Source organism: Hippoglossus stenolepis, chromosome 20, assembly GCF_022539355.2.
Source record: "Hippoglossus stenolepis isolate QCI-W04-F060 chromosome 20, HSTE1.2, whole genome shotgun sequence".
Lineage (NCBI taxonomy): Eukaryota > Metazoa > Chordata > Actinopteri > Pleuronectiformes > Pleuronectidae > Hippoglossus > Hippoglossus stenolepis.
In genome coordinates this window covers 15,597,535-15,611,255 of record NC_061502.1, presented here as the reverse complement: position 1 = coordinate 15,611,255, position 13,721 = coordinate 15,597,535, and the positions used below count along the sequence as shown (strand labels likewise).

At 44.6% G+C, this 13,721-nt stretch overlaps 1 protein-coding gene across 3 annotated transcripts; it reads right to left on the bottom strand.

The window, feature by feature from the left end:
* Positions 1 to 2,654: 2,654 nt before the first annotated feature.
* On the bottom strand, positions 2,655 to 12,955 carry mideasa (mitotic deacetylase associated SANT domain protein a). 3 transcript variants are annotated; one of them, XM_035143761.2, is made up of 13 exons: positions 12,092 to 12,955; positions 9,923 to 11,686; positions 8,464 to 8,691; positions 7,167 to 7,509; positions 7,012 to 7,078; positions 6,761 to 6,903; positions 6,209 to 6,312; positions 5,947 to 6,022; positions 5,662 to 5,750; positions 5,033 to 5,176; positions 4,822 to 4,950; positions 4,423 to 4,589; positions 2,655 to 3,644 (listed from the first exon to the last, which is right to left on the bottom strand). In XM_035143761.2, exons 2-13 carry the CDS (start codon positions 11,426 to 11,428, stop codon positions 3,383 to 3,385), a joined length of 3,258 nt encoding a protein of 1,085 aa, XP_034999652.1. In that variant the 5' UTR covers positions 11,429 to 11,686; positions 12,092 to 12,955; the 3' UTR covers positions 2,655 to 3,382. The 3 variants fall into 3 exon arrangements, with proteins under 3 accessions (XP_034999652.1, XP_034999653.1, XP_034999654.1); XM_035143762.2 differs by having other exon boundaries at positions 12,627 to 12,955; XM_035143763.2 differs by having other exon boundaries at positions 8,473 to 8,691; positions 12,092 to 12,951.
* Between the last annotated feature and the right edge of the window lie 766 nt (positions 12,956 to 13,721).

The window sequence follows — 13,721 nt, the reverse complement described above, 5'->3', positions numbered from 1 at the left end:
CCATTAAAACAAGACACATAAATCAGACGTTACCAGACTCAATCACAACCACCTTGTGTTTCTGAGGCCTCCCAGTCCCGCTGCACTGGGGGCAACTGATCCATAGTGGAGGGAAAGGGATTTGCATAAACGTGCGGTGGAGCTGCTGACTGCAGCCGAAAACGCTGACAGATGTTTTTTAATTCCATTAAGTGAGCTCCTGTGTGAGGATAGAGTCGCAGCTGATGTACGGCACTGCACCTGACTGTAACATGGTGGAGAGCTGTGGATAAAGATGACAGACAGATAACCAATCAAAGCGAGAGGTGTCGCCGGTCGCGGGGGTCAGCCGGGCAGATTCCACCCCTCAAGGCCATTGACCACAGATTGGAATTGAGCTGAGTGGGTTGTCAGTTATATGGCGTCATAGTCGTTAAACCAAGTGATTCTGGTTCGGCACCAAGGACGGCGTGATGTAAGCAATGCTGGAGCGATTACGTGTGTTATATACGGCAGAATGTCTTCAGAGGGAGTTAAAGAGAGGCTGACGCTTTATTTCATTTTTATTTTACGGAAGGATTTCAGGTTTAAAGGCTGCAAATGTGCCCGATTGGAGGATTTTTAGCCGATGTAAATTAATCGAGACCACAGGCACATCCTCGTTCATCACTACTACTTATACTCCTGCAATACTTTTACTTTGTATGTTGTTTTTGTGGTTAGTGTACAAGAAATTAATGTACCCATTCGTTCCAACAGACAATTATATCAATGTTTTTCCATCCTTTATAAAGGATTTAGGGACAAATACTTTTTATCTTATCTTATTTGATCTTGTCTATCGTGTCGTATCGTATCTTATCTTATCATATAATATAATATCGTATTGTATCGTATAATTTTCTTATCGTATTGTGTTTCCTTATTTAAATGTAACTTCAAAACTCAATGATTTATTATCTCCATTCTCTCATTTATTTCCACCCTATGACCTAAGTTTCTTTCTGTGTATTTACTGCTAGAATGACATTGACCTGCAGCCTCACGGGTCACATCCAGAAAATGATCAAAGTTTTACATCTGAATGGCCGATCATAAATAATCTTGATGCACTTTTCAGGTTTAACCTCGGCCGTGCTGGAGAGGAACCATCGATCTCCTCATTTGTCTTCCAGACATTCAGTGACATTGATCCAGGGTTTTGCCTTTTGTCTCCATCACTCTGCACCGGTCTTCTTTGTAATGTCTTCATTTTCTGCTCCCTCTCGCTAACCTGTTTTACTGTGTCCACCGCAGAGCTGGCTTTTCAGAGGGGACCACATTACCAGGCCCAGTGCTCAGGGAAGACATTTGATCCTCGCTGTAAAACTCACAAAACGCTTCGTCATAAGCAAAACGGACCTGCTGAGGACAATACACCACACTGTCTGCTTCAATGAATTTCAGATACATCGTGTGGACATGTCAGTTGTTGATGAGCAGCCAAACTTATAAACCGACAATCAAACAGGGAATGTTTGTTGAATTAAATTGAAAATTGAGTTGAATTTATATATAAATCAATAGGTGGGGTATCAAAGAACTTTTGTTAAGACATTCATGGTCCCCAGAGGTTGAATCCTACTGATGATGGTGACCCCTGACTATTTGGTTTATGAACCACTACCTGCAAAGCCAATGACATTCACATCAACCTCAGCTTGTTTAACTAAATTATACCTCCTGTACATCAGCATGTTAGTGAGACGTTTAGTGTTTAACTCAAAGTACTGCGGCCACTAAATACAGCCTCACAACACAGCTACTGACGCCAGCAATATAAGGACATACAACTAAGAATACTGTGTATATGGTTGCATGGTTACTGTGAGAGTACATCTAATACTATCCTAATCCTAAGATAATTATTCCTTAAGCCCCTTCATAATATAATAAACTTTATTTGTGAAGCACTTTTCTTATCAAAGTGACAAAGTGCTTCACGAGAGGATAAAACAATAACATAAAATAAAATAAAAACACATTTTTTCTCAGAGATGCGTAACCTGTGATTGAATCCACATCAAAAGGTAAAGTCAGTGGATTTCCTTCTGTCCTCGTCTTGGCTCAAGAAGCAGCAGCAGCAGCAGCAGGAGGAGCAGGAGGAGTAAATGAGAGCTGTCAGAGACCGACTTGTCAGTGACGAGTGGGAGACAGAAACAGGGCCATGTCGTCCTCCGTGATCTTGGGGGTAATTCGCCTCTGCATCTCATCTCCTGAGGGCAACAAGCCACACTTCTCTCTGCTGAGCACATCTCTAAATGGCTGAGTTATGTCACCATTGATCAACGCCACAGTTCACCACACTGTGTCAGAAGATGAGTTCTGTGGCCCTTAATCTGGAGACGACAGGCGTGTAGGGGCCTGTGTTGCATATTAAATCAGACCTATGAGAGGTATTTATTTCCCCTGCTTAGTGGATACAGACGAGGCTGTGTAAAGCAGGATTTTATCACTGAAAAGGGTAAAATGATAAATGGATTTTGATACAATCCATTAACAAATTCAACCAAGTGAATCTAAAACCATCTCGACAAGAATTCCATCTTTTCCACAAACAACCATCACACTGACCCTCTCCCGCCCCCTGCTGGCTCAACAATGTCTCGCAATGTGGGGAAAAAAAAGAGACACACTTTCACAACAGTAGTGATTTTAATAAACTTTTCAATTCACAAGTCATATTGCAGATGACATGATTAGTTTTTATATTACCAAAGATCATTGAAAAAGGCATCATTATAAATACATGGCGACATCTCATATATACTTTTTTTTTGTACAGAATCATTTCAAAAAGGTCCCTTAGTTGTGAAAGTAAGTGTACAACGAACCTGAGACCTGATGGGAATCTGAAGAACTATACTTTCCAAAGAGAAAAGATTTTTAAATATGGGATCTAATTATATTTAAAAGGGTCGTTGCTATAAAGTGAAACATGTATTTTTTTTGATCTTGTCGTTTTATTGCTAAAGAGACACCCTGATTATCTGATGAAGTCCTCTCAATGAAAAAGTTACAATATTTTGACGTATATTCAATTAAATAATTGATATAAAAAAGGCAATGTTGGCAAAAAAAGCAGAAGCGTACAGTATAAGTGCATTTACAAAAAATAAACTTTCTCTGAATATTTAAAAGATACAAATGCGAAGGGTTGGAGTGTGACCGCCTGGTTTAACGGTGTAAAGCTGAATAATGGTCAAAGAGATGACGGAGTGAGAAGATGAACAGGAAGACGTGAGAAGCTCTTGCTCTCCATGGCTGTGTAGTTTTATTTTTTTTATTCCTCCCTTTTCTGATTCTATTGCCCTCTTTCCCCTCCATTTACCAATCAATCAATCTCCTCATTGAGTTTTATTCTTTAGCGCCAATCTTCATCGTTGTCATCCTCTCCTTCAGATGACTCTTCGTGGCTGCTGACCTGCTCGGTCAATCCATTCCCATTTCCCCCCTGATTAGCCGCCGCCGCCGTCGACGCTGCTGCCGCCGCCGCCACCTTCCTGGCTCGAGCTTCAGCCGCCGCCTGCTCCTCTTCCTCTTTAAGACGCAGCGCCGCCGCCTTCTTCTCCTGCTCGGCGTGACTCTTCATGTGGGCGCTTCGACTCTTCACCTTATTAAACACCCTGGAATACGACGAGAAAATGATGCAACGTTACACACAATAGCAGGTGTGTACATTTAATAAATTGATCAAAGTCGTTCTTTAAAACTTGTGAAACTCATCAGTGTGGCCTGAGTCATTAAAGCAAACACAAGTCATCAAGTTCTTTGCACTTACTCCAATAAAACTGCAGCTCAAGCAATATTGAATTTATGAGGTCGATAATTAAGAGTTAAAAACTGTCTGTCTGCTCAAAACTGCTCTAAATAAAACAGAGTTGGAAAAGAAAATGTAGCCAGTCAGTGCATAAACCTGGGATTATATGTAGCATATGTAAATAAGTGAATTCATGGGAAAGTGTTCCTTGAGTTTTATCTGACTGCAGAAAACCAAAACAAACAAGTGTTTTGGCACGAAAAATCTAAATATTCAGTATCAAATAAATAAGTCTTACTAATTTATAGTTTTTAATCATGAAAACTGTGAAATAAATATACTTGATAAATAATAAACTATTGTCAGCATTATTTCACTCTGCAGTTTATTGCAGGTTTTATTAGTCTGTCGATCAGTGCCCATTATTTCACAATTTAATGACCTTATCCCTTCATTATCTGCATTTCTTCACATGACTGATTAATTCACAACATCCTACTTTATCTGTTATCTTGTTATTGACCCACATGAACAACAATCAATCAATCAACACACTGAGTAGACACTGCAGCTGCAACTCTCACGAACATTATTGAGACTTAGTGCTGATCACAGCCTGAGTCATGAATAAAAACAACGTTTACCTGCCACACTTCTTGCACGGAAACACTGCGTCCGGATCCTGCGGCGGCTTTGCCGGCGCTCTGGGCTTCTTTGCCGCAGGGTCGGCCCGAGGCCTGGGATGTGCTGCCGGGCGATGAGCCTCCTTATTCACAGCGTCTGGCTCTTTGATCACCAGCATTGTTCCCGCCTGGAGCACCAGACAAGTATAAAGAAGTTTTGTAGTTTCTATATCAAAGTTTCAGTGGAAGTTCTTCTCCTGGTGTTGATTAAACCACTGAAAACGCATCTCTGCTCCAAAAAAATTACATATTTAGATGTTTTACTCCATTAAAAAAAATCCCTTTGATTCTCTCTAACATTTTATTGACCAAACGTCAATAATCACTATTTACAGACCTAACATGCAGTGAAATACTTACATAGTCATGAGCCTGTAGTGACTGAGCGACCCTCGCCTGATGGTCTCTCTCAGTAATCTGGTCATAAGATGCATCCTTCTTGTCGTCCCCACCCGTCTCTCCATGAGCCAGTTTCGACTGCTGTGAGCCCTGTGATGAAGACGTTCTTTTAAAAATAATATGTAACCAGTACGTGGTGCGTTACATTTGAGCCACGTTAACTCCACTCTACCTTGATGTCCACCACGGCCTCTGCCTGTTTCTCCCCTGGCGAGTCTGGAGGCCCGAAGGTTAAAATACTATTGCGACCGATCTTCACCTGCTTCTTGTACGTGTAGTAGAACTCTACACACTGAGCCACAGTCTTGGTCTGCACCTTTAAACCAGCGCAACAAAACACACACACACAGATTAATGTTAGTATTCTGATGATCCATGCATATGTCGTGGTATCGATACTGAAGTAAAGACCACATCTCCCACAAATCAACTTACTTCCTGAATCAAAGAGGATGTGGCAAGGCTACTTGAATCTTCTTCTTGTTTGCACTTTTTTTTTTAGACGTTTTAGCTCAGTTTGTGTTGAAAGAGGAGCTGGCAGCTTCCTGTTTGTAATCTTGCATATTTTCCAACACTCACTCTGCTGTCGCATGCTATAAAATGCAGTCAATGTCCGGTAATGAGTAATTTCTAATGATGTTTGTGTTTGTTTTAAGTAATTATACTAACGGCTCAAAATGAGTGTCGTAGCATTTACTGACACAACACAGGGCAGATTTAATTAAAAGTCAAATGTATTTTTAGATTTATTCGGGTTGATTTGTGCTTGTTTACGCTGCAGGGCGAAATTAACGAGCATACCAGTTTCTGCACCAGAAAGAAGTCCTTCCTGTAGGCAGAGATGCCCTTATTGAAGTAGCGCTTCTCTTCTGCCGTCCAGCTGTCAGAGCCTGCGAGTTCATTCAGAGGCAGTAAAATTTTATGTGTTCTTACAGGAATGAGGGAACATTTAGAGAGGAATTTTAAAAAATCATAAAGAACAAGAGAGGAAGAGGAAGACATAAAGGTAATGTGGGAATCTGTTAAGAGTAGATAAAAGTGATTTAGATTTAAAAGACTTGATTTTCCTCTAAAGTTAAAACTCGCCTGAGTAGTGATAACCAGCCAGGGTATGGCCTCTGGGAAAAACAGGATCCTGAAGCATCAAACGTCCCAATGTTTCCTGCAAATCAGCATCAGGGAGGGAATCAATAAAACCACATCTAACTGTAAAAAATAACAAAGACATTTACACAGATTTTGATCAAATTCTGCTGCTGTCGTTCGTATTAATTTATTTCATTTTTATCGTTGTCATTGCAAACTGAATTTCTTCAAGTCGACCGAGACTGTGAGTCACTATACTTACAAGAAAATCCCCTCCACATTCATGTAAACAGTGTAAAACCAGCTCCTGATTGGTTCCTCCACCTGTGAGCACACTGGAACAGGCCATGTTCATCAAATCAACCACTGAGAAGAAAAGAAAAGAGGCATGTAGTGAGAAAACAGCTCAGGAAGAATCCATAACATTAAAGGCTCACTGTGCTTAACGTTAGATACGTATAAGGAAACAGACGGAGCCTTCTGTCCGTACTCTGCGTTCATCTCGTGTGTATTGGTGTATGTGCTCTGAAATCATGGGGGGGGGCAGTGAGACGACCAAAAGACACGAGGAAGAACTTTCAGCTATGGTGAAACTTTGCCAGGAGACTTGAGAGTTGGTAAGAAACTACAAAAGTCTATATGATGTTACAAACAATCCCTTTTGCCTGTTTTTAGGAGGCACATTGTCACAACCCCCTTCAAAGCCAACATGTGTGTTGTTCTCAGAATCTCTTGACCCGGTGCTGCCCTCTGGTGGATGTTTTTTTATCTCTTTAAATGAGTCTCAACAGTCAGGATGACATGAGATACTCACTGCTCTCCTCGTCGCCATGTTTCAGGCTAGAGTTCTCCACAGGGACCCAAACCAAGTCGGCCTTGAGCTGGTCAAACTGGGAGGAAAGTTGATCCTGCAGATCTGGAATATCTGCCTGGTAATGCTGTCCGATGTTGATACGCCTGGATAATAAAAAATAAAAAGCTGATTTATGTAGATCAGAGCTACATTTTTGGGACAAATATTGAAAGACCTCAGAAGCCTGTGTAGATGTTGGAGGTTGAACTCACGGTTCGAGGCTAACTGGTGTGACATCAGTGATCATGGGCAGGACAGGGGGAGTAATTTCTGAACTTGCTGAAAAATGCAAATAAAAAAAACGTTTACACATTATCTGATAAAGTCTCTAGTGGATTTTATGAAAGGGTCAACAACCAAGACTTACCGGAGCGCAACAGGCTGCGCGTCGCAGACTTGGGCGTTGGCGGCAGAGGCAGGATCTGGTTGCTTACGGCGATGCTGGTCATCAAGGTGGAGAAGTAGAGTCCCGAGCCCTCGCGCACAGGAGAGAGGATGGGTGGAGGCGTGTAGGGGGGCAGTATGAGGGGGTGGTCCGGCATACGGACCGGGGAGCGCAGGTTGCTCTGGTAGGAGGAGATGCTGGAGTAGATGGATGGAGCGATGAAGGTGGATGGTTTGGGAGGAGGGATGATGAGAGGCTCTGGGCGAGGGCGACGCTTGAATTTGGATTTCCCCTCCCCATCCAGCCCTGGATCGTTCTCACCATCCTGGATAGAAGATGGAACATGTTACTTTAACTTGTTGATAACAGAGTCGGCATGAGTCCATGGACCCAACCTGCCTCATGTTGACAGTTCAGGATGGAGGTGGAGGGGTAATAGTGTGGAGGATGTTTTCTTGGCTCTTAATAACGACCAATATTCTTCTAAACAATAAATATTGTTGCTGATCATGTGCACCACGTCACCAGATGAGAACTTAGTAGAACACCATTAGGATGTGGTGGAAGAGATTAAAAGAAAGAAGATGTGCAAAGACAGCGGTTTGAAGAACTGAGGCTGTGAAGCGAGGCCCTGCTCAGCAAAAGCCTGGTGTTCCTCATAAAGTGCTCGATGCATGGGACTCTCTTTGCTGAGCAGATATCACTGAGCTGTCACTGGTCTTTACCTCAACCACCATACGGCAGAAAACACACGATCACGTTTGTCCTCGGATGTTTTCCTTTCCGTGACGGTATTGGATAGAACCATGTCAAACTGTTGAATCAAGCTCCGTTTTGAACGTACACACCCACTTTATAACAGAGCTAATCCACACCCTTAATGGCTGCTTCAGGTTTCAGCACCTTCTAATTCTACTAGAATGTCACTCGGTAGAGCGCATACCTCCGCCAAGGCCCAACCGGCACCTTAAATTCAATCAAGCTGCACCAGATTTCACACACTCCTCGATATGAGTCACTATATGAGTCAGTGCCGGGCTTTTTTTTTTTTAATCAAGATCCCAAAAAGTCCTGAATCTGCCCCGTTAATCGAATCCGCTCCAAAAGTTAGTGGGTTCTTCCTTGGCCCTTGTCCCACCCTCCCACCACGTTTCAATAACTTCACCTGTAGCCTCGAGTCCCTACGGTAACAAAGTTGGTACCACTGATTTCAAACTGAGCACAAACAATAATCCAACTTCGTGTGACAATCAAAGCAAAGCAGATCTCGTCTCCTCACCGAACTAACCTGGCCAAGACTCTCAGTCATGGAGTTCCTGAGCGATCGCCGGCGAGCCACGATGACGGAGGGTAGGCGGTCGGACAGTGCCGCGGTCGGACGCTCACCCTGGCCGAGTCGGCCCTGAGCCCAGCCGCCCTGAAGATCCATCTGACTCCTGTGCACCGGCACAGACACGGGGATGACCAGGGGCACCATGGTGGCCTGTCTGCCTGAGGAACCATCTTCCTGTGGAGGCAGGAACAAGAAAGAAAGACAGAGGCAGGTGATGAGAGAGAGGGAGAGAGAGCATTACAGGATATTTGGGAGAAAAAGAAAAGGGGATGAGATGTGAAAAGAGGAAGAGAGGGCTCTACACCTGAAGGCTCATCACCTACAACGTTCATCTTCACCCTCATCAAAGTTGTTGCTCATTAACTTTCTGTCGTTGAACTAATCAATCAATCAATTGTTACAGCTCTAAACTGCAAGGGTCAGATTCTAAAGCAGACTTCACTCTATTGTAATATTGATTCTCAGTCACAGTTCAAAAAGCCTGAATTCTGCAGCACTCTGTCAGAAGTCACACCTTTTTCTGTAACGTACACGAACCTTGTCGTTTTATTTCCTTCAACTTTCTTTTCTGAAATGCACATGTGCAGCAATCCTAAAATCTATTATTGGCAAAGAGAGATATAAATCAGTTTTATGATTTACTCTCCGGGCAAAGTAACCAGAGTGAGGACATGTGAATCTCATCTGCTTCACCAGAGAAGAGCTGTTTGCCAACCGCACAACAGTGCAGGGTTTGTGAGCAGCGATATTAAACCTGTTCGGGGTGTGTTGGGGAGTTGCAGTCGTGCAGGTTGACAGCTCGGCCCCTCCCTGGCTCTGCTGAATGACTGGGAAACAGCCTGCAGGAATGTGGAGGTGTGCAGACATGCAGCTCCTCTGATTGTACATCCAGCGTTCGCCTTCTGCACTAAAACCTACAACGAGCCTGGTTAACCCCCTGAGGACAGAGCGCTGAGAAAATGGAACTAGCTTATTGTTTACTGCGTTTAACTGAGCTGCAAAAACAGAAAATAAAGACGCCGGTTCCAGTGGGTGCGCCACTGGAACTCAAAATGTAAACAATCTAAATCCTAAGTAACAGGGTTAAAAGGTATCGCCTTCCTCACAGCGATAAAATGAGAACAATCTTCAAAATCCAGAAAGCAGGATGTTCAATAATAGCAGTTTTTCAGGTTGCACCAGTATTTGTTGCGCGACAATATACTGTCAAAGAATGACTGTGTACACAGCTACAGGGAATCGAGTAAACAGACCCAATAAGAGGATTTTGTAAACCACGGGGGAAGTTCTGCATAGAAACAGGGTTCTTCCTCTTTGTGCAGCTAACTGAAGCAAACACTTAATTGCCTAAATTACCATGAATAAAAAAGGAAATACAGTGCCAGTGAGTGATTGTTTGTTTAACCTTGACGATTTTTTGCCTTTCCGATGCCGTCTGTGCAAGAGTCTCCAGGTTGATCTCCTTAGACGCCCTCCTCCTCCGGCGGGTGATCTGGATGACGCCTCCTGTGGCCACCTGGCTCTCCCCTCCTCTCTTTTCGCACGCCACTCCGTTCTGGGACGCTGAAGGTTCTTTGGAGCCCTGAGACCAGATGTTCGTCAAAGGGGGACCCAGTGGGGACTGTCCTTCTCTGGAAAGGCGACGCGAGCGCCGTGGGGCCGCCGGCTGTGAGTCTGAGGCCTCTGCAGGATCTGAGGCCTCTGCAGGATCTGAGGCCTCTGCAGGATCTGAGGCGTCCTTTTCGGGACCCGGTTCAGGTACGGCTGATGTGTCACAGGTTTGAGTCTGTGGCTCCACTGAGCGGACGTCCTCCTTTTTAGATGCAACTTCAGGTGGACAGGGTTCAGGAGACTCATAACCTGCAAAGTTTTGGGTCTGTGGCTGTTTTGGTTGCACCTGCAGTTGTGTTGTTGCATCTTGCTGTGGCACAATATGCTGCTGCAGCTGCTGCTGCTGTTGCATTTGCTGCATTTGCTGCTGTCGCCCCTGAAGCTGATGCTGCTGATGATACTGCTGCATGTGCTGCAGTTGTTGCTGTTGCTGTTGCTGTTGCATCTGATGCTGTTGGATTTGGTGTTGCTGTTGTTGCTGCAGATGTTGCTGCTGCTGCATCTGAAGGTGATGCTGTTGCTGCAACTGCTGCTGCTGCTGCTGCTGCTGGTGATGATGATGCATTTTTTGCTGCTGCATCTGGTGAAGCAGTTGTTGTTGTTGAGTTTTCTGTTGCTCTCCGTAGGCCAGGCTCGGCATGGCCTTGTTCCCTGGAAAAACTGAGTAATAGCCAGATGAGAACTGCTGCTTGCTGGGTCGAAATGTCGACTGGAAGGGCTGCAGCATGGCCCCCTGCAAAGCGTGAGGCGGCACGTGGGGCTGACCCTGGAGCTCCGCACCTTTGTGGCCATGTTGATATGCTTGCAGCTGCGCCTGTTGCATCGCAGCCACGGCGTGCTGCTCCCACTCGAGCCCCCTCCCCTGAGCTGGTGCCTGGTTGGCATCTCTATAAACCTCGGCGGGTCCGGGCACTTGATTCTCTCCAACCACTGGCAGGGTTACACCTTCGTGGACTCCTTTGTGGAACGCCATCTGGCCCCTGACGTTCACCCCACCCATGTAGGGAGCAAAGTTCTGCCCCCAGGCTGCCACGGGGGGTTCCTGAGACCAGCCGGGGGCCTGAACGGATTCCTGGTGTATCCACTTTACTGGCGCAGCCTGCTGATAGTGCGGTAAACTTGGGGGCCCTTTCTCGGGGTTATAAACAGCAGAGCTGCTCGCAGAGTCACTGTGGCTCGACTCTAGAGTAGGAGGTCCCATACCATAGTAAACCTCCCCTGAATGCTGCACCGACTCCTTCATGGCTGCAGCCCGATGCTTGCCACTCTTGTCCGTGTTGACTTGAGGCGGGAGACTCATACTAATGTTCTAATGAACGAAAATGTCACCGCTCTCCGTCTTTAATTGGGTGTGCAAATCTGAAGTTATCGCCTCTGTAGTGTGTTTTCTCGGCCTGCGGTCGAGAAATGCTTTGTTTAGTTGTGTACACAGAGGTATTTGGAAGGAAATATAAATCCCAGAGGAAAGTGCAGGGTGGGGAACATGCAACCGTCCTTCTTGCAGAATCAAATCTGAGGTTTGTTGTCCGTTCTTCTCATCCTCTCCAGGCTGCCAGACCTTATGAGAGAAAGGAGGGGTTAGACACTTTCTTCCTCTGAGCACAAGCACAAAGTTTGCAGTCTACTTTCAGCAAAGAGGAAACCGAGGCCTACACAAGCAAATAGCCACGATAGAAAAGTGAAGAGTGGATCTGTAAAAGTGATCAGAAGTAGAGGAGGGAGAATAAAGAATATATATATATATATAAAGACATTTAGGTCCATGTGCATGCAAAGGGAGAGTTATAAACTGAAGTTATTAAGCAGCCAAAAGGCAACAAGGAGGCGCTTGCGGTTCAGCTGCCATTTGGCATAACAAGAAATACAGGAAACGAAGGGGCTCGTGCAGTCACCCGGGCGATGGCCACTGATGTTTTATAAAAAAGAATAAACAAGGAGCTCGACATGAACACAGTGTGTGTACCTCATCAATGGTGCACGGAGCTCCAGCCCCATGGAGCTGCTTTGGTTCCGATCAAAGTCGACTGCGTGCAGCCCCGCGGAGGGATCGTGCGCAGCGAGTGTCATAACTCTGACAACTTTCCCTCGAGTTTCTCTGCGCACAAATATGGCGAACAGGCGGGTTTAGATTCGAGAATAGGAGGAAAGAGCTGCTGCGAAGTCCGCGCACGCAGGAGAGACGCGTAAACGGCTACGACGTTGCGCGGCGTGTGCGTAAAACCGTGCAGCTCCGGGAAAACATGTCCACAACTTTTCCGCGAGCGAACCGCACATGAGACGTGGGTGGTGCGGAAACCCTGCCCCGCAACGCACCGCACAGGCGTTTCCGCTGATTTCAACACTGCACGGCCGAGCCCCCGCAGGCGGCTCCACGGGCTCCGCTAGTTTCCGTCCATCCGCAGCGTGAGAAAAAAAAAGTGCGCAAACAAACACCCAGAGGAAAAGTTATGCGTCCCCCAAAACGCGCCGCCTCACCCCGAAAAAACAGCGCAACTCACATCCTGTTGTCCAATCCCATGGTCTGACCACTCCCATCGCCGTGTCCGTGTACGTTTGTTTTCGCTGTCATGGCTGCCCCGGAAAAGCGGAGTCTGGCCTCGTCACACGGAAACAGTGTCCACACAGGGCCGGAGCCACGACTTCAGAGCTTCAGAGCTTCAGAGCTCCAGCAGCCCCCTCGGCCCCCCCCCCTGCGTTACATTACCCAAGACTTTCAAACTTTATTAAATGTTCTATATTTGTCCTTGTTTAATTATATCACACTGATGTCATAAAGTAGTTTATTCAGATATGTAAAGTCATATGATACAGTTTGTCTACATTACTTTTACTTTATTAATTTGTATCAGACTAAATGTAAAATTATTGTATTTGCACATTTTCATCTATGACATCTTTAGTAGTTTAAGGAGGTTTATTTAGAAAAAAAACATAATTTATACAATTTTCACCTACTCTTATCGACTATCAACTACCATAACCTTTTCTCATGATTGATATTTTTTCCTGTGATATATATGATAGATGAGACAAGGTCAAGGTATGTGCTCACACTTGATTGGTTGGATTTGATTCTGAAACCAGATACAAACAAGGAAGTGTTCCTTTAAAATTGTATTAGTGTCAATATAGAAATACATTTTTATATAACTTTCTGTTTTTGATGTAGCTTTTCTATTTAACACATCATTTACATCAATTACTGATATCTCTGATTCAAAATTACAAATCAGAGGCTGAGGTGCAGCCTCTGATATGACAGCAGATGTCTTTCCTAAGTAAGAACTTGTGGTCAAGAAAGAACCTCAATTCTTAGTTTTAATAAGTGTAAATCAGTTATTATTATTTATTACTTAAAAAATAAGATGTGATTCGTGTACTTGGCCTGTGGTGGATGAGGGGACTGCAGCACCCCCATGCTTTCTTAAAACGTTCTATTAAAAAAATGTAATTTATTTGATTTCATGTTCCAGAGTAACACTTAAAGAGCGGCATAGCTGTAGGCCTACAAGGTTTGAAGAACAAAAATACAATTTTGGGGTTTATTTGACAACATTCAGTGTATTTTCATTGTAGCCTATGTGAAGCACAAT